The 21,139-nt window shown below is 44.3% G+C and overlaps 1 protein-coding gene across 2 annotated transcripts in view; it reads left to right on the plus strand.

Moving 5' to 3' along the window:
- The window catches only part of LOC126567990 (paired box protein Pax-3-A-like), a 44,964-nt gene that overhangs the window by 15,907 nt on the left and 7,918 nt on the right, over nt 1–21,139 (plus strand). For both annotated transcript variants that reach the window (XM_050224377.1, XM_050224378.1), the window contains exons 2-3: nt 5,132–5,362; nt 15,182–15,322. In XM_050224377.1, the coding sequence (XP_050080334.1) occupies nt 5,132–5,362; nt 15,182–15,322 (372 nt within the window). The remainder of the gene's footprint in view (nt 1–5,131; nt 5,363–15,181; nt 15,323–21,139) is intronic.

The raw sequence follows: 21,139 nt of genomic DNA on the forward strand, positions 1-21,139 counted from the left end.
TTAAAAACGAATGGAATTAAAGATTATCCCATCACGTGCATCATCAATCATGCGCTAGACAACGGCAAGTGATAGTGGGTGTGCATGAATGTTGGCCCATGCTCCCATCTACGCTAATCAAGCATTATCAGCAAATAAACCTCACCCAACAACACCTTTCGGGGAAAGCGGTACCAATATACGCATTCTGTTTTCGTTCGGAAAAGGCTCGGGAAATCCCAACAGTGCGTTGTATGGTAAGACGTATTTCAACGCCTCTTTGTGGTTAGCAGTGAAGGCGAATAAGGAAGAAGGGGTTGGACGTTTTTTCCCCGTACTTCTTCACATACGTGCACCGTAGCCGAGCCGTAGCGTACCGAAGAAGGTGTGAAAATCATTTAATCGATAAAGCTTAAGGTGCGCACTTTTTCGCTTTGGGAAGGAAAATGGAAAGAAAAGCCGGTGGTAAAGCTGTGGCTATGCTAAATAATACACCGCACGTAATAAACATATCGATCATCAGCAATCGGCTGGAAGCTTGCTCCGGCAGTGCACGCGGATTCGTGTAAACAAGTTATCAATCACTGGTTCTGGTGCGGGGTTTTGTGTTCGGCAAAATTTTGGCAAAGTGTAAAGCTACGAAACGAATAAAGTTAAGCTTAATTTAAACCTCAATCAGATGCGTCTGCTCTCGCTCGCTCGCTCGCTCGTTCAAATCGTTTCTCTCCTACATACGCTTTGACGTTGCCCCGTGGCCTTTTGCGTGGCTAACCATCACTTCACACTTCAGGGAACACCTTGGGCAGCCGTATTGTGTTGCGACCGACCGAATCTGCTCCCGTGTTGAGTCTCGGGTTTTGGCGCTCGTTTTCGCAGTGTCGCAGTGTTTTAGTTTTTGTTCTGCTCATTTTGCACTTCCCTTCTACAAACAACCACACAAACCACACCACCGAGTGAAGGTGAGTATGTGTGTGCGGGGGGGTGGTGCGTTTGCTTCATGCGTTCATTATGTGGACGCAGTGCAGTAAAGGGGTTACAGTTGTAAGGATGTTTCTCGGAACTGCGTCTGGACACCTGACCGCCCAGGTGGACCTGTACTCCGGGAGGGGTGTGTTTTTTATGGTGGATTTGGAATTATGTAAAAATTAAATTTGACCTAGTATTGAGCAGTTTTGATGGCAACGTGTACTTCATACCTAAAGTTTGTGGAAATAAATAAAATTTAAATTGTATTCCCATTTATTTATATCTGCTTGTGTTCAATATTTTCATTTTTATAATAATCATAATCGACTTATAAAATAAAATTAAACTTTAATCTCGAATAAGTCCTCACAATTTCATTGTAAAAAATAACTGAATGCAAAAACTGCGAAAGGGATGATGATGCATGATGCAAAAGGGATTTAAACTCAAATGTAATAAAAAATGGCACGTAAATTCAAGTAGTATTAGGAAGAAAATTAAATGACATTAAGCTAATTATTCACTGAAATCAAGCTTTTTTCTCAAGATAATAATCATGTTTGTACCGTGCTTTGTACTGAAATCTATTTCAAATTTAAATAAAATTGCAAATAAAATTGTTGCCTCAATGTTCACAATTGAAATAAAACAGGAGATGAAATTTTGTAGTCACTGTTCTATGAAAGAATACAAAAATTAAGTTGTGACTCTTCTCATGTCTTACAAAAACTATAAAACTTATGGTAAAGAATGACTGAAAATGGCTTATCTTGCAACATAGCACAATTAGTTGTTGTATAACGATGTTTCATATAAATATCTTAAATATACCAACAGTCATGCAAGATCCTGTAGAAGATCCTGTAAACATGTTCATAGCCCTGCATCAAATCAACATGGTTGAATTTTTACTTTTTCTACATGAAATTACTATAGAAATTCCAGATATTACTCATGTTGTGAACATCAATATCGTAAACAATAGTTTCTAAATCTTTAACCTAGTCTTATTAACATTTCTACCACTGTAATTTTAACATCTTCCGTTACATTTTGGTTCATTTTGTCGGAAACAGACATTGATCATAATTTCGCGCAATGATTGATCGACGCTCCATCGAGCTACCCACTAACAAGTCTGTGCCTGCAGTCGGCGTCATCTCATTATTTCAAATCCGTTCCATTTAATTATTCCAAAAGAAAGAAAACTACATTAGAACTTCCTGTTTGCAGACGACATACAAACACCGGATGCAAATATCACATCCCACAGTGCAAGTGCAACGCATGTGCATATTTTGTACTCACACACACACGCGCACACTCGAAGGTACGATGATCAATTATACTGCGGATGCAGTTTACAGACGCACGCAGAAGGCCTTTCCCTGCTGTATCGAGCTGAAGTTCATTTGACCCCTTTAGTGTATTATCTCGTTTGATCTTATCCGACCCCAGCCGGAGACAACTCCGGCCGGTGACTAAGCGGCCTCAATGTTTCCGATTGAATATGATTTACAATTCAAAATATGGCAAACCGTGGTGCCTCGTTAGGCGCACCCGGCACGGAAGGTGCTTCCTGTTCGCCCAATTGCCCAAAACGGTTTCCGCAATTTCGTAATGAAGATGTCGGCCCCAGGACGGGTGACACCGTGAGCGCGTTTTTTTGCACGCCACCGTGGCTATGGATGCGTTCGAAAGAATGGGAATTCGAGCAGGGACTCCAGTGAGCTGGTTGGCTTTTTTTTGTGTTGCTCTCCCACTGTTGCGGCTGCTTTATCGAACCGCGTTCTAATAAATATAAATAATCGTCATCGTCCCGGGCATAAATGGTGAATGAAAAAGAGGAAAGGGAAGACAGCAATCCCTGCCGCCCTTGTTGGTCACTTGGACGCTCAATGTTCGCCTTTCCGTGGAACCATGATGATTGTTCATTCAGTTGTCAATAAATTTAATAAAAATATTACACAAATATAAATATTAAAACAATTGTACTCGATCAATCCGCGCTACAGCGGATGGTGAATCCACTCCACATACACACACACACACACGCGCGCACACTAATACGTCCTGGTCCTCGTTGGAATGGGAATTGAAACGAATTCAACTCTCGGCCGAGGCATCCGGTAGCATGCGTTTATTTGCCGTTCATTCTTTGCCATTCGCTTGAAAGATCGATTCCCGTTTTGCTACGATTATGTATTGCTCATTGATAGGATAGTGTATTTTATTGATCAGCGCCGTTCGTACGATTCCCTTCCCGCACCCAGGAAATGTTTTGATAATGTTCGAAGACGGGCAAGAAACAGCATTCTCCCCAGTTCGGACGAAAGGAAGCATAAATTCTATGCGGTTCCGCTTCTTCAGACAAGCGAATGCTTCTCCCACCGGTTCGTCCAATGGTTTGTTCGAGCCGCGAAAGCTCGTGGTTCATTCAAGCTTGCCTCGAAATGTCTCTGTTTAGCGAGACACTGTTCGCGGACATACTGAGTACTGTTAACATACACCAGGGAGAAGCAAAAAAGCAACCCTCCTTTCCGAAGTCACCACCGGAGTTGGTTATAATAAATTTTTGACATTGCATATTGCAGTATGCTTGCTATTCAGTTTGTCCAGATCGGAGTTGACAAAGAAGTTGGCCACCGTTTCTTCCCAGCCCAACAGTAGGAACTACCGCGTGGCATTGGTTGGAGTTTATAAAATTCAAACGCTTCGTCCGCCTGCCATCACCACACTTCCAATTCAAAGTTGTTCACTCCAAGTTGTACAAATTCCAACGTGCCAGCAGCGGCACAAGGCAAACACCAGCGGGAAACAAAAAAAAAAAAAAAAGACATAACACAACCGCCAACTGCTACAAGGATATACGATTCTATTGTTTTCCACCAGTGACTTCTGTATCTTCTGTTTTCTCTGTGGCCTTTTTTTTGTTGCGCTTCAACACAAACCTTACGAACGGCGCCATACGGTAACACTTTGAAAGGTGTTCGATTTCGTGCCGACATTCATGTTCATGCTGCGGCCGAACTGGTCAGCCGGTGTTGGGCCCCCGCTGAAGAATCGCACCGTTTGGTAATTTGATGAAGAAAAATGCATTTTATGCGCTACTGTATTTATACTGGTAGAAATGCGCAGAGAACGGGGTTGGGCGTAAAGGTATGTTGTTGCTGTTTTTGTTGCTCCCTACCAATTCTTCATTCTTTACTACAGAATGACCGTACCAAGAAACCAAGCCCCAAAGAGCTTAGCAACGGTGTGAGTTAAGTTATTGGTTAGCCTGTGACAGTGGCAGGACTTTATTCCGGTACGGATATTTCTAGCCTTTTTGCCGACCAGAGTCCGTTGATCGATTGAGCTCATCAAATCTAATTTCCTCGGAATCAGGATCCAATGCTGGACAATAGAATTGTATGGATCAATATCGTTGAACAAATGTGATGAGAATTATCGTAAATCAATTTTTAATTTCCATTTTATTTGCTTACAAAGCTATTGGACGATAATAAAGTGATTGTACAAATGGATTTATGAATTATTCAAGCTTTCGTTGAATTAATTTTTAACTGCTGTTTATTATTCGAAAATCTAGAGTCCAAAATTACAATCATTTTTAAACAACATTCCATTTTCCATACACTATGTTATTTTCAATTAAGTAATATTAAGTTTATTATATATTGTAACAATTGATCTTCTGTCCTAATGAGGAGTTCAAGCATATGGAAGATCGCCGCTTTTCAGGCATATTTGAAATACTGGTCACTATTGGGACGAAACATCCAGGATACTTACTAACTGATGAGGTAGTACAACAGTGATAGTAGTCTTGGCTTGATGTTAAAGTCTGGATATGGATCATGGTCAGGGCCTGGGTCTCTCTACCTTCTAGTTTGGTTTGTTCAGTGTTATTCTCCTGACATGCCCGGCTCAGCATCCTCGAAATCCTTAGAAAATTATTCTAGGAAAATCTATAAAAGTAGTAGAGAAATGTGTTTGGTAACACCAGATGGAGGCGTCAAATGCAAACGAGAAAATTCGTGGGTGTAATATATTTGCATTCCATCGTCAAGAAGTCACCGAAGTTTATAAACAAAAATTTCTTGTTGCTCAATCACCCTAATAAAAAGGATTATAACTTCACACAACATTTCTAACAACATTATCCTTTCCTCCCTATTTACAGTAGGCCTCTCACCAAACCTCCCTTCGCCCGGCTCGGTACAGCCCACGACGAACTTGTTCGGTGCCGCAGCGGCTGCCGCTGCCGCTGGAGCAGCCGGAACCGCCAACGCCCACGCCCTGGCCGGCCTAGTATCTCAACACCGGCTACTCGAGCTGTCCCGCTTCGGTCTGCGCGGCTATGATCTGGCACAGCATATGCTCACTCAGCAGGGGGCCGTCTCAAAGCTGTTAGGTAAGTGTCTTCATCGAAACATACCGAAGCGGAAAAAAAGAAGAAGAGTGGCAACACCCTCACCAGATAAAGACGCACAATTGACACATTCTTGCCGTCAGCATCTGGCCCAACACGCGGTTTCCCGGGCCGTGAATGTCACGGAGCATCGTATTTTTATTGGTTCCGAGCAGAAAACAGCAGCCGGCTAGCTTTCACGCTTACGAGCAACATTAAAAAAAACTGAGGGCCTTCAATAATAACACTTCATTATCGTCATAAGTCATTTGCCGCTCTGATACGATGGAGAGAGGGGAAAAAAAACGGGAACACTCGCAATGCAGCGAAGCGCCAAAATTATAGTATTTAACCTGAACGCTCCATTTCAAATGGTACCCTCCTCCGATCGGTTTATTTTGTATTTTTCTTCAATTCAACAACAACAGCAACAGAAAGCCAGCACCTTTCTTCAGCTTCTGTTGCTACTGGTTCCCTGGGTGTAACGAAACCAACATCAAACGACTTATTTGTTGGCTAGCGCCTGGGTTTTTCTCTCTTCTCTTCCATTCAAATAATAAACATTATCCTATTCCGAAAGCGGTCCGGTTACTGCACAGCCAAAAAGCCGCTGTGCAACCAAATAAAACCCATCATTACTCTGAATGATCTGATGCGAATGGAAAACAGTCGTATCCTAGTCACGGCACCACGACCGTTTCACGACGAAACCATTCGAAACGGAAAAGGACCACCGATTCGGATGTTTGGGGATTGGTTTTTTCTTGCTGACGAATAGAATTTCCTTCCTTTTGCAGCAAGTTTTGCTGAAACTGATGCATGAGCTGAGTGTTCCCTTCAAACGCCTCCTCCACTTTGTTGGTGGCGGCTCGAACTGGTTATTAATTTATGACTGTAATAATACAACATGCCAGACGGTCTGGAACCACCGAAAACACGGATGTCTATTTGCTTTTTATTTTGTAGGAAAATTTGGGCATTCTTTGAGTCTCACAGAAAAAAGAAAAAAAAACTACAACCAAAACAGCTCCGCACGGAACTTCCTGTGCAATCACACGAAAGCACTGAAGACTGAGTTTGTTTGAAGCTCGGCACAATTTACATATTTTCGGCAAATTTGTTTTTCTTTAAGCTCTACCGAAAGCTTACTGCCAGTTTCCTGTCTCAGGTTCATGCTCACTAATTTTATTAAGTGTTTGAATTGATGTGTTCTTCCGAAAATATTTTGATTCGAGTGCTTGGAATTTGAACAGCAAATTCACGTATGGAAAAGCTCATAAATTGTTCCGTAGCCAATGTTTATGCAAATGTCGGCCGGTGTTTGTGTAATTTGTGATGTTTATAATTAAAATTTTAATTAACAACTATTAAGAGCTCACCTTTTCGATGTAGATCCAACATCATTCTTCATAATAATAATTCTTCTCTGTCCTTTATTTGTCTGGGTACACCGAAAAAAAGATGCAACAAAGCATCAACGTTTTTATTGATGGATACTCCCATCCGTCTTTAATGTTCTTTAAGTTTCCATCCAAACCTTACCATTAATTACCGAAGCTCACACCTTTTCCTCGCTTTCGCTTGATGCATCCTTGGCCCAACACCCCGTGTAACCGGACGGATTACACCGAATCCGGTGCGCTTATCGGTTCGGATCTAATCTTGCTTTACACGATCTTCTAGCGCCGCGTTTGTTTTACCACCTGGGCGTACTACGCGTACGTGTGTTTCCTTTTTCCCCGAAGTGCATTGCTATCAGCTACCATCATACTTTTCACCACAATTAACCCTGCCTGTGTATGTTTTGTGTTGCGTTTTCTCCCCACCGTTCTCATGCACATGGGGTAGAATTTATGCATAGGTAAATATTTACGTGCAACATTAATTTTTCTAAATTAACACACCACACGCATTGAACATATTTCTGCCACGAGCTGCAGGGCGTTCTAGCGAAGCGAGCGTGCAACGCAAAACGAAAGATTTCAACGGGCGCAAAAGAAAGGAAACCCTCTGTTTGTGCGAACCAAGACGACACACGACGCAGACAACGAATGCGTCCCTTGTGCTGTTGTTTGTCAGTTTCAGCTTCTTGGCGATCAGTCGCAAGACGGAACCGTTTTGTTCTGTCGATTTGTAGACAACCGGTAAACATGCACTTCTTCATACGGCGTTGTTTCCTGTGTTGCCTTTGCATTTTATGCAGCATGTTGCAGCATAAAGCTACGATACGTTTCTGCCCGAACCTGTTGAAGGGGAAAGAAGGGAAGAAAAGCGTCCCATTCGGAGGGTGTCCGGTAGCAATAGCATAAAGCTGAGAACTGGCCACTGGCGGGAGCAATTGAACCGTGTAGCAAACTTGGGTGTGTGTGCGTTCGGTTACGATTTTCACCTTCGAGTCGTCCGCCGTGCAGAATGGGTAATGTTTTATGCATGAACGAAATGAAATTATTCCATTTTGCAAAACCGTTTTGTTACGGTCACACTTTCAACCCGTGTTTGTGTTTGCCAGTGTGCACTAAATCACTGGTCTTTAAGCCAGCTTTTACCACCTGCACTAGAAGTAGTACCAAGTAGAAACATTGTACCATTTGGTGACCAATTTCGGTGGGCTCAATAGTAAATAGAGTAATAGTTTTATTAGAACATATTAAGTGTAATTTGTCAAAAAAGCTTCCTACCCAGCAACGGCATGGCTTGTTAAGCTTAAAGCTAGTACATTCAGTGCTTAATAACACACCGCGAAACCATCGTCACCATCACCGAGTGTGAGTAATTTTGCATAAAATTTAAATCACGGTCATGTATGCATCCCCACCCGCAAAGGTCAAACTGCCGGCCTTGTGAAGGTTCGTACAGCGATTCTATCGCAATGTATGCAAACGGCACAATTTAACAAAACCGGTAAAGTACGGCGTAAATCTAATTTCCTTTGGGGCGTTCATTCCGTCACCGTTTTGTTAATTGTTTTCCCGCCGGTTTTGATCTTCCGACCACTGCAACGCTCACCACGGTTGATCGTAATCGATTTCCAAAGTGCTGCAATTGTTGTGCTCAGCACAGCATCGGCACAGCCTTTTCACAGCGAGACCGGGCCCGTACCGGCGTGCTACAGGTATTATTGGGGTCCGCTGTCTGTCCATGAGAAAAAGTGTGTTTTTAATGTTTTATCTGATAAAGAAAACACATGTTGGTTGGCCGCTTTTTATTATTATCTCAACTTTGGTGGCAGTAAAGCAACCTGTTTGCTACTTCCACCCGGATCAATGCAGCCAAGAAATGTGTGCCGCTTTTCATCGGCAACGATGTGCGAACACGTTTTATGAGGGTGATGCAGTGTAAAATGTTTGTTGCTCTTTTCTTTTATGCTAAAGTCCCTATTGAAAACAACAAGCAAACAGACCAAAAAAGAGGTTTCCTTTTTTGCTGAATATTTGTTTACTACAATCTACTCTATCATTATCAGCGCACGGTGAGATGTGTGCCTAGCTTAAATGGTAGCTTGTAAATATTGTTACGCGTTTCGCGTGGATTTCTTGGAAGGAAAACGCGCGTGGCCTCGCGCCCAATTTTGCAGCAAAGGGTGCAATTTTTCAAATCACCCATTTCGGCCACAAAATTATAACCATCGCGAAGCAAGAAAAAGCCAACTCGGTGCGCCGGAAAACGAACCGCTCCATTCGGGTTCGGCTCCTCCCACTGTGCGGCCGGGGCTAATTTGCATCTCGTCGATCGGCAATCGGCGATCGAATCTTAAGCGATTGGAAATCGATACCCGTGCCACGCCACCTAATGGTTGGATTTATTTGGTTTGTTTTACACCAACAAGACAGTGGTTGGTGTAGATAATTAAACGTCTGCTTTCGCGAAGGCGTTTTTTGTGCGTTTGTTTGCTTTACGGTTTTTGGCACATGTTTTTAAATCAAGCGTACAATCAGCTTTCAGATCGATCTTGTGGAAAAAGAGGTTGGTTAACACAAGTTTCTGCTCGATTCGTTGTTTGATTTTTGAAACAGGCGTACTTTTTTAATAGTTTTGACTGTTGTTTGTTTACGTTGTGGCTGAAGCTACCTGTGACTATCAATTATCTCAGTCTTAGTTATTCATTTTGAAAAAACGATGCAAAAGTGAGGCCCTTATTAACATATTGTGTGCAGACACAAAAATCGTAGTAAAACTGAACAAAAGCTGTAGGATTAAAGGGTTTGCTAAAGCTTATCATTGAAGACACATGCCACCGATTGTCTATCACCTGCTTTCCGACCCTATCGAGACGGCAAGATCTGAGACCTATCCCCTCAGAAACCTTTTTCGTCATAATTTGCTTCCATTCCGCCCCATCAGTCGCGAACTTCGCCCGCTTACTGTGCCCTGCATCGTACCAGATGGTCGACAGAGTCTGGCAGCTCAATAAATAAACCTGTTTATGCTGCTCGCTACTTTATCCACCAAACTCTCAACAACAACAGCAGCAGAAAAAAAGGATACAAAAAACTGTCACTTTTACTTCACTCATTAGCATCGTTTATGGCGAAGGACACTGTCCACCGATCGATCGATCGGTTCGATACATTGCACTAAGGAGCTAAAAGCCCTCCGGGATAGTTGAATTTGCGATCGTTTTATGATCAGTTGTCGGATCAGTTGTGGATTCGATCATCACATAAACGGGCGCATTTAAACTGTCATTTAGCGTTGTTCGTGCAGTTTCGTACAAATGCACCACCCAACTCGTAAAGCTGCTCCACAACGGACACATTTTGACTTCTTTTTGTTCGGTGAATGATAGATTAGGGAACCCACCCTCAAGACCACGCGCGCAAGCCTCGGTGGAAAAAGAAACGATCAATTAGATCTTTTCACCGAATCCAAAATAATTGCACACTTCAATTGAAAAATTATAATACAATTAATTAGATAGCAATCGATCCCATTTTTTTCGGTACATTCACACGATCAAGTACTTTGCAACAAAATGATTCCTGAGTACGCCCCTCCGGTATCTGGTATCTGATGGAGGATACAGCAAAAACAGCACAACCCATGTTGCATTCCGAAATGCAAGAGAAAAGAGAAAAATGCACCTGACACTGACACCGGAGAGGCGGCGTGTATGCAGACAGAGGAGACCTGACGCAAAGATCAGTGTGAGAATAATGCCTTCAAGTACCGATTGTTAATGGTAATTTATTCACACCTTACTTCCATTTAGCTTTCGGTTTTTTCGGCCGTTGGATCGAGGCTTCTTGAGTGTTTTTCCCTTTCCTATCTTTGCTCCACTCTATGTGGTTTGTGGTTTGTATCAACGCGTTGTTCCTTTTTTTTTCTCTTCCTCTCAACTAATATGCTTATCTCTTTGTGTGTTCCTTTTGTGCTTGTTGCAATGATGAAAACAAGGATATCGGTACGTTCATCTTGCGCGTGAAGCAAAAGGGACAGTAATTTGTACAAACTGTAACGAGAATTTTAATTCAATTATACATTTTTGTTTGTATCGCGCCAGTTGGATCGAATCGGAAGCAGACCCTCGACTATATACCGCAAACACATTGTTTATGAGCCAAACAATGAGCAGTAGTGAGGTTAGTTGCGTTTGGGAATGATTTCAGCTAACAATGAGATGTCACCACAATAAATACAGATGTCGATTTCACCTGCAACGAGCATAATATACTGAAGACAGATGGCATTTCGATGTCAAGTTCAACTGTAACTTCTAGCATGCCGAGCACACCATGGTCTGATCCAAAAGCGCTGACTAATTGGCAAAAAGGGAAGTTCACCCCTCCGATAAGCAACGATCGAGGTAGAAAAAGAAATGCTGGTGATTATTACATCTTTGCTGTGACATCCACCCGTATCGTTGATCGAAGTTAACATCTTCATTAGCGATCGTCCGGAACGGTAGCGTTCGGGATAGCGTGCTGCACAATTTCCCATGCTGACAACCGCCACTTCCCCACCGATTGAGGTAGCAAAACATGCCGACATGCTAAAACACGCTGCAGTTTCGATCGTTTTCTGTTTTTGTTCCTTTTCGTGCTCGGACTCAGATCGCTGCACATTGTATGCAAATGGTCGTCCGGCAAGCTGTCGTAATGCAACACCAAGCCCGGCAGCATCGGTTTGATTGATTCGAAACCGTAAATCAAACCGGAACGCGGGTGACATCGCATCCGTTGGACGCGCGAGGGGACGACGCTCGAGCGGATCGCCGAGAGTGCGAGAGCACGGCTGCTATCTAATAAATATTCATAGGCCACTTGTGTGATAACTGATATGTGTAATTCGGACATCACGAACTGGACATCAGCGGACAAGTGTCCGCCGGTGCGAATGATGGAACGACCACCCCGAAACCTCATTTCATCATGTTACTTTTTATTGAATGAAAAACTGTGTAGAAAAGAAAACAATCCAAGCTGCATGGTAATGTGCGGTTTCGCTGGATCAAACCGCACACGATCGTAATTGTACGCATTTCAGCCGCGTATAGAGAGAGAAGGAGTGTCATGGCAGAGACAAAAAGAAGCAGATATAACCATCCATTATGAAACAAATGGGAAAGAAATTAAACCCGCTGACTGATTCAGCAAGTAAATCTTTCCATGAAATGCCACAAACGCACATCCGGTCATCCAAAACTGTGGTGCCCTGTGCGTGAAAGCATCCCTCACATACTACGTAGATCAATCGGATACCGATATTTGAAACAAATCCCTTAAACATAAATAATACCCCCAAAAAGGGAAACATTATTAAACACAAAATAACTTCCAACACCCGTTGATTAAAGTACGGTATTTTTGGGGAGGATGGACGATGATTTCACTGGCTCGAAATTGATGCCCACGGTTGGCTACCGATTGCGATCCACACGCGACACACAATCACCGCAATTTGCGTGTTGCTTCCCACAGCAACAGAAACGAAAATGCCCTCCAGTGAGTCAGAGGTACGCTGCTGGCTCACGGGATGGGTATAATTAATAGAGTTAAGGGGTGGCTTTATTAGACCAGTTCTGGGAGCCGCAAGTAATTTGTTTCAATCAAACAAGAGTGCCGAACCGAAACCCCAAAATTGGATCTCTAGGGTCTAGGGTCCCCAGTGATTGGAGCCAAAAATTGGAATGATACCTCCCTGCGAGGGAATGCAGAAGCCCTGGCGGTTAATTAAACGCCCAACGACCAACGCTCTAAAAGCGAATCGAACCTATTCTTCCCATTTCGATTCCATCTCAAATTAATGGTATTTTGAGCTTCCAATAATATTGCGCCCATCAAAGTCTGCCGACCAGTCGGCAACCGATCTCGCACGGATGGGACGGTAGTTTGATGTGATTTTTTTTTTTTTTTTTGCAAATCTTGTCCGCTTCCGGCGGCGATAGAATACCGGATGTGTTGGATCTAATGTCCCGGTCGGTATCGCTTTTAGCGGTGTCTTTTGGAACACCAGTCACGGTAGCGCACCTCCTGTTGAGTTAACAACCGCGCGTGCTTACCATCACGGCCAGTCCATCCACAGTCACACCTGCATCCTGCAGCAGGTGGACCAGATCGTTGAAACTGTACTTCCCCGGCTATGTTCTTTACTTCCCAAGTCTGTCGATCGATTACTGCGCTTGTTGATCTGCACCCCGGTGAGTTTGACGCAATTTGTCCATTCGTTTCGCGCGCGCGAGCATACTCACACTCGACTACGAACTGTAAGATCGATGCCGGTGGTCCAGGATGTAGTTCGAGATGGCGGTTGCGGTGCAAGCTTGTTCGCCATTCAACGACCTCACGGTCGGGAGTCGAAAGCCACCCGCCGAGGCCGACATCTTCAACGCACCACAAATCCCGCGGTGGGGTTAGTGTGAAGATTAAAAATGGTACCGTTTGTACCGCCCTCCTGCTGGTGATGGTTTGCTGCTAGGTACGGTTACCGAAGGGTTTAATTTTTCCTTTACAAATTCGTTTGGAGAAGTCTAGGCGGTTGTATGAAGTAAGAGACGAAGCTGTATCACACTACAGAGTACAGGCTACATGTGCTCTCTGGGCTGCCTGAATATGTGAAGGAAGAAGGGAGTGCAAAAGACATACAAACTCCTCCGGGACATTAAAATGCTATAAATCATCATTTTATGCCACATTATGTGCAGGTCCGGGTTACCCCTTTTGCCATGGGTCCTCTCAATGCTGGTTGTGTAACGTAGACCACAACGAGAAGCAGCCACGTAGTCAATTAATTAGATTAAACATCGCCAAGCTCCACAGCCTGCAGAATTGAATGAAACAAACTGCAGTTGAAAAGCTGCAGCAAAGAAAAAACCTCCTGAACACGGGAAGGAACAGCAACAACGGTGGAACCTGATGTCGGCAAACAATTTTCGTAAGACTTATAAATATGTAAGCGAATCCGCGGTTGTGTGTGTGTGTGTGCCGATGGGAAAAATGACAGAGCTGCAGTTGTGCGAAAAAGGAAGCCACAACCCAGAGCAAGTTGAGTCGAGTATCGGTCGCCCTAGACCGTCTGCGCAGCTCGATATCGACCGTCAAAGACTCTGAAAGCGATCTTCAAGCGATCATCATGCGTAGCACAAGCGAAACGCATGTTATCTAACGATGAAGATCGCCATCGTCTATGGTTTGCCGAGATCAGATGTAGTATACCAGATACTCTTGTTCTCCGTTGTCGCTCTTCGTCATGATCTTCAACGATGAGCAGAGCACATCAGCAACACAGCTAGCTTCGTGTTAGCTTCCACAAGATCCTGGTAGCTGCAGAATAAATACAGGAAGCCGGAAGGCATATATTTTCCCAATTCCCGACTGTAACCGTCTAGCCGTGGAGTTCTGTCCCTTTGCGTACGAAGTCGCGGCACTGCAAACTTCGTTTCGTACATTTTCGACGTCGACGTTCCCTGTGGCAATCGACCGATTCGGGACCCACCACTGATCGAATGGCGTTGATAACAGTGGTTCACCACACTGACCACCCGCGAGCGGAACACTTCGAAGCACGTTTAAAGCCAGCCCCCAAAAGATCCTATTTATGGGCGCACATCATCACATCTGGCCACCCGCGAGGCTTTGGCAAAGGGATCATCCCCAGTGTGTGCGAGTACGATTGGTGGTGAAATTATATGTCATCGGAAGCGATCCGTAACCGCCCCTCATTTTATTTGTGCGAGAATATTCGATACCGATTGCCACATTGCGTAAATTATAAACTATTCCCGGAGAAGTGCTTCTTCCCCTTGGGGGGAGTAATACGGGGCAGTTGAAATCGCAGATCGTAATTAATTACGAGCATGAGCTCGCAGCAGGGCAACGTTTTGCGTTTCTTGGTGGCCTCCTCCTTTAACGTCAGCCAGTTACGGTTAAAATTATGCCTCACGTGTCATATTTCATCGACGCAAATGGTGCTGATTTAGAGTCAATGCGTACCTCCCGAGGGGTTTCCGGTGCAGATGCTGCGATGGACACCGTAGGTAAGAAGCTCAAAAGCTCGCCATGGGTAGAACGCACTTTCGAGAGTGCCTTGCATGCTCCATGAAAGGTTGGGAAATAATGGCTGAAAGAAGCTGAAGTAACGCAACTGATCTGATCTAGATCACTTAACGTCAACTTCAAAAGTCAAGCATAGTCGACTTCTGAAGATTTGGATTGAATGTTGACTTGTAGTTTTCAATCACGACCCACAGACATATTTACCTTCCAGACCCACACCCTCCGTATTTCTTAGAGAGCACACGCATACAAATGCTAATTATGTTTACTAAACGAGCTGTTCCGACTGGCCAATCATAAACATACCTCTTTTCTTCCTCCTCTCTTGCAGGCACTCTAAGGCCACCGGGTCTGATCGGAGGTTCCAAGCCGAAGGTGGCTACACCGGCCGTCGTTTCCAAGATCGAACAGTACAAGCGGGAAAATCCGACCATCTTTGCGTGGGAAATCCGGGAGCGCCTCATCTCGGAAGGTAAGTGGAGATGGAACTCTTCACCAACGCAGGCTTCACCCCCGGCATGTGTGTGGGCTTCTACCGTCAACGACATTGTACAATGCAAAACGCCACTTCCGGACTGAGCGGTCCCGATTTGATCCTATCCGTCCGTTGCATCGCCTAATCAAGCTCAATCAATCTCCGTTCCGCTCGCAAAATGAGACAATAAATATTCAAGCTGTAAGCCCCAAAAGCGCTCTCGAAGTTGCGTCGCACCACTGAAGACACTGAGCAGCGCAGCAGTTTAATCATCCTTCAATCAAGCTCGCAGACTAAATCCTGGCGACAAACTGTGCCCCCGTGTCTGGACTGCGACTGGTGTCGGTGGTCAAGATCAAGCGAGAGCAAGAGATCCTCTACCATGGGAACGCCGCACAGAATGATATGCAAATCTTGCCCCATTCGGCCGACGACTCTGAGCGGCTACAGAGCATGGCCGCAAAGTTGATGACGGTTAATGATGCGCTGAAGAGACTGTTTTGAGTCGAAACTGCAGCACTTCTCGCGCTTTACCCTCAATCTTTGAAACGAAGGCTTTACATACCCCGCACCGAGAAGGAAGCATGATTACGATCGGCATCGTTCGTCGGGATGTTAACCACACACGGTGGGCCATCTCACTCGCTCTCTATCTTCGGTCTCTGCTGATACACCCCAAATCGCGGAACACCCCACTGCACCTACCCAGTTCCAGGGTACCTCCACCGATCAAGACGGAATGATAAACGATTGATTTATTGAATGAGTACGGGTTTGATTTAACACATTTTCTCCCGGGTGCTCTGAACCTGTGTTTCTTCTCGCCGCCGCTAGATTGCCCGATAAGCGATAAGTAAGAAACCCGGCTAAGGGTTTTTTAAGCGGAAATCGGGGAAGCGATGCTGGATGAAGTGCCGAACGAATCTTGAAAGTAATTATGGCGCAAAAGTAATATTGGACAGACCACCGGTTAACGGTCGATCCGGCGAATTGTTGATGATCACTCGATTGCGCATTTTCTCTGCGTTTAAGAAAGGTTGATTTGCTTGCTGGCGAGTGAGGTGCGATTTGGCATCGGGAGGGCAAGTAATTTGTCTTGCGCTTTGCAAAGCCTTCAATATGGACGATTTTCGAAAATAACGATCAATAAAAGATTCCGTTCAGGATGTTAACCCAACCAGCGATAGTACATGGCGTGCTGCAGCAACAATACCGTACACCCCAAATCAACCGATGATTTATTGCTGTGCGGAATGAACATGATGTTATGAGTATTGATAAAATCTGTCGAAAAACATGCAAGAAATGCAGCTGATAAATGTTCCTCGAGAGCATTAATCTTAGATGTATATTTCTTCCACCTGCTTCACGATAAAACGAATGTCCCGAGGTTCACATTCACCTGTTGCTTTCTAGCTCACCTAATTAAAATGCACAATCGTTTTACAATGCTCCGGTGTAGGTGAGTTATGTCCCCTGTGCTTGTGATTGCGATCACACCCGATTCCTTGCCCCATAGTGCACCGTGCAGACACCTATTTGAATGAAACATGCGGTACAGTTAACTATGGGTGTTGGTGATGATGATGATGCATGGATTGTGTGTGTGCCAACTGATTACATTGGTGTGTGGAATCATAAATTTATTTCGCACGTTCACAAAACACCGTACGTGCAGAACGCAAGAACGCTCCGACGCTCCAAAAACGGGTTCACGTCTGATTAGCTCCAATCGGGGGAGTGGACGGGGTGAGTAGACTACAGAGGGAAATTTCAATTTCAGCCCCAAATGGACACTACACCGGAATGGACACGAAAAAGGGTAATCTTATCCAACGAAACCATGTTCATGCATTCAGATGCATTCCCGGCGAGGGGAATGGCGCCGTTTGTTGTTGTTGGGACATTAATTTATTCGCTTCATACTCGTCTCCACTTTACCTGTTGAGACTTCTCTTTTAGCTTTTACACGAGAAGCGCACATAGGTTACTGAAGAAAAACGACGAGTACCTGAACTTCAGCGCAGAGACCCGAGTGAATGATCTATTTTTAATCTTTAAGAAGCCAGCTTAGCTCGCTCTGGTTCAAGCTAAGGTAAACATCGCCTTCTTAAGAGGTGCGCCATTGACCCGATACCACTTGAGTCGCGTATCCACTCGAGCTCGAATCCGGTGCACGATCGTTCGAAAGCGCGCCTGAAGACGTGCACCGTAAACCGCGCAAGTAGCGTCAATTGGACGTTGCGTCTCCCAGTGTACAGTCCGTACTACTGCCCACGAGTGCCCCGGTGAGCTCAGCTGAAACTGACTTCCTTTCGGTTGTAAAAACAATCGATACGAAAATACGCTCCAAAATCGGTTCATACACTCGTCCGTTGGCATGATCAGCTTGGTCTGATCGAGTGTCGTTCGGGTAGGTAGGCTTCAATCTTTCCTAGCATTTGGACTAGCCTTCCTGATACATTACCAAGTGGCAATATTACGCGATCGATACATTACAGTTGTTTGCTTGAGTGTTTACTTTTGGGCGAGCTTCTTTCCTTGCTCTGCCTCCAAAAAAAGGGATATGATGTACTCAGGCTCTAGTTCCTAAATCTCATACACAAGTTTGTGGTAAGTAATGAAGCCTTTGGGTGCCAAATAATTATGAACATTTTCGCTCAATCATCCATTCTATTTGGTATCGGTCAAAGGGGAGAAAATTGTTAGTTGCTATTGAAATGCCAGTGAAATCGATCAACAATTCGATCTATTTGGAAAATCAATAATTGTTTGCATTTCAAAACTATGCTGCGAGTCAGAGAAAGGTAAGGGAACTTTTAATTGAAGAGCAGAGTCTCAATGTGTTGGGAACTAAACATAAATCAATTATTACATCAAAAACTTTGTACGTAGTTTTCAAGTCAGTAGCGGGTCGCAGTTACGATTAAACCGTGCTTTTAAAAGTGAAATTTAATTAAGTATAATTTGCTGGAATGGTCATGCTCTATATTTTCTTGTATTGTATTGAAATCAGTTCAACTGATTTCACTCATCTTTGGGCATTTTCAGCGTACAACAAGCAACAATAAATAAATCAAACCTCCTTTGCTTAACGACCTTCTTACCAGACTTATTGACAGCCTCTATTCGGATAGTCATTCCTCACTACGAAGGAAAGGTTCTGATGGTATTCGAATCCCGGTTTTGCCCTGTTTATTTAGTCCATAAAGCATTAGGCTCGAAAATAAAGTGTAGAAAACACACTCTCTTACATACAAGCATACCAACCAGTACACGTTTTAGGTCATCAATCTACATTCGATACTGCAGCTCACGCCATCCTCCAATGATTATCCTAATCTTCCCCCTCCAAAAGGGCCTCTTGATATTCGCTGCTATCCACTTCCCACCACACGGCAAAGACTTCCCGTTAATCTGGCAGTGAAATCTTCGCACGCCACCGTAGCTTACCCACATGACACGTCACGTTGCACTGCAACGCTTTACAACGGTTCCGTGCGGATGTTCCTGTCGCCGTACAATGGTGTCCACGTATATCGTTTTGTTTCTAACGCTACCTGTCCCACCATATCCATCGAACCAGCTCGTTTATTATAATGAGATTTAATTCTCACATTTGTCACAATTTTACATGCATTAGCGCAACACAACCACCACACACACGCGCACTTATGAACATGGGTCGGTGTGGGAAAAATCTTCATCACAATCCCACGGAACACGGGTGGATTTTTCACTGCACGGCTAATCTCGACCCGCCATCACCGTCATCGTCGGCACCGGAGGCGACAACGTGGGCAAGATAAAAAACCGAAACGACCAAAACCCAAGTTCCCAGGCGGCTGGCACGCTGTACTGTGGAGCACATGTTTGCGGTGCGATTTATGCGACCCGTGAGGGTTTGGTTGGTTTATCGAACATCGATTACCGGGTGTACGAGTAATATTTCTTCGCGAGCAAAATTGTTCCCTACAGTTGCGGATGATGATTTTGACAGCTGCTTGACGTTCCGCAAGCAGCAAGGATATATCTCCGGAGGCTCATGCTCCACATTTCTGTTCTCCGATCAATCGATGAAGCGAAATCGTTTGGTATGTGTATATGCAACAGCAGGTAGCACGCCCCACTTTATCATGCAAAATCGGTGTGATTTATTGTGATGAGGGAGGTGTACCGGTGGCAGATGGGACTTAATTTGAGCTTCCGCTGGGAAGTCAGATTATTGAGTTTTGGAAGGATAAATTATGATGACTTGCTATGACTGATGAACTCATATTTTTAATCCAAAAACTCTTATTTTTCTGGCCCATTACTTGCTTCGGGGTAACAGTGAGATAAGGTGCATGAATTGGAAGGTTCTGTTTCGGTACAGTATAAGTTACAGTTTTTTTTTCATAGCAATAATTCTTACCTACAAGAGCAAAAACCTGACGGTGTGTCGATAATCGTTAAAAATCGTTTCTTTATTATCGCTTGACCTAAACGCACCCGCAAATACCCAGTATCCATTCACAATCTATATCAATCAGTGTCATAAAAACAGACATCGCTGCTCCAAAGAAATGCTGTCGAACGCTGTTGTACAACCGAGTCGATCTTTGACCGACTACAGGATCATTACTCATTGCAACGAGTTCTTCCATTTTGTATCGATCCATCTCGAACGATACACTGACTCTCCCTCTCTCTCTCTCTCTCTCTCTCTCTCTCTCTCTCTCTGTCTCGCGCTTCAGCCCCCATAGTAGCCCCCCAACAGATCGAAGTAAAGGTGTGGAAAATGTGGTAATTGAAATGCTTCTATCGATCAAAAAGCGTTCCGACCCAGCCCGAAAGTACGCCCAGCAACGTAACGGTGGGGAACATATATTTTGTGACCTTTTCAGGGCACGAAAGGAGAAGCTCGTCTCACTACCTACGCGGCGTTGTAATTGAAATCCGTGCACACTCGGAAGTGTGCCTTCCGACAAAACACTCCCGCTGGTCTAGTGCTGGCCGAACGGTCTTCCCTTGGAGTTAATTTTATTAACTCGAATTGTTCTACCCACCACCGGTCGATGTTTGGCTCGCAACGGGAGCCATCTGATGGCCACGTGGGGCCACCATAATTTGGGCTCTAAATTCCAATTATAAGTACAGAATGAATGTTGTGCGGTGAATTTACTTAAACTTTGATCGATTTGCTTCCTTCAAATTGAGCCTCAAATGGGTTCGGAACGATAATTTCCTATTGCTTTGATAATAATCTACGGCTGGTTTCGAATTTATAACACACAAGATTTTCCTAAACGTACCTGGAAAAAAAAATTAAACTAGCTTACGGCACGCGGTGGTTCACTATTATAGCACTATCTATGCCCTGATAGATTGCTTTGCTCTCGAACACCTACAGTGAAGCTTGGACGTAATTGTGCATGATTTAATCGATGTCTTGCTGCTCGTGCTGATCTAGCGCTAGAAACGAATAGAAAAACTTCACTCTAGCTCCGAATAGAACCAAGCCGTTGACAGCTTGCGTCTCCACTCAAACCAACCAAACACACACGCGCGCTCACGGTTTATGGCAATCCAGTCCCGCTACCGAACCGGTGCCACGTAAAAGTGGTTCCATCAGCCTCTCACATCATATATGGCACACATGGCATGGCTGCCGTTTTAATGTCCGATTGCTCAACTGCCTTTTTATTTAAAAAAAAACCCACCCCTTAGTGGGCGAGATTGAATTTACATTTCTAATTTCACCTGCCCTGACACACTCGCCACAGACATTAATGAGCGCCGGGTGACAGGCAATATCAATTAAAGGAAAATCAC

The sequence above is a fragment of the Anopheles maculipalpis genome, chromosome 2RL (genome assembly GCF_943734695.1).
Source record: "Anopheles maculipalpis chromosome 2RL, idAnoMacuDA_375_x, whole genome shotgun sequence".
Lineage (NCBI taxonomy): Eukaryota > Metazoa > Arthropoda > Insecta > Diptera > Culicidae > Anopheles > Anopheles maculipalpis.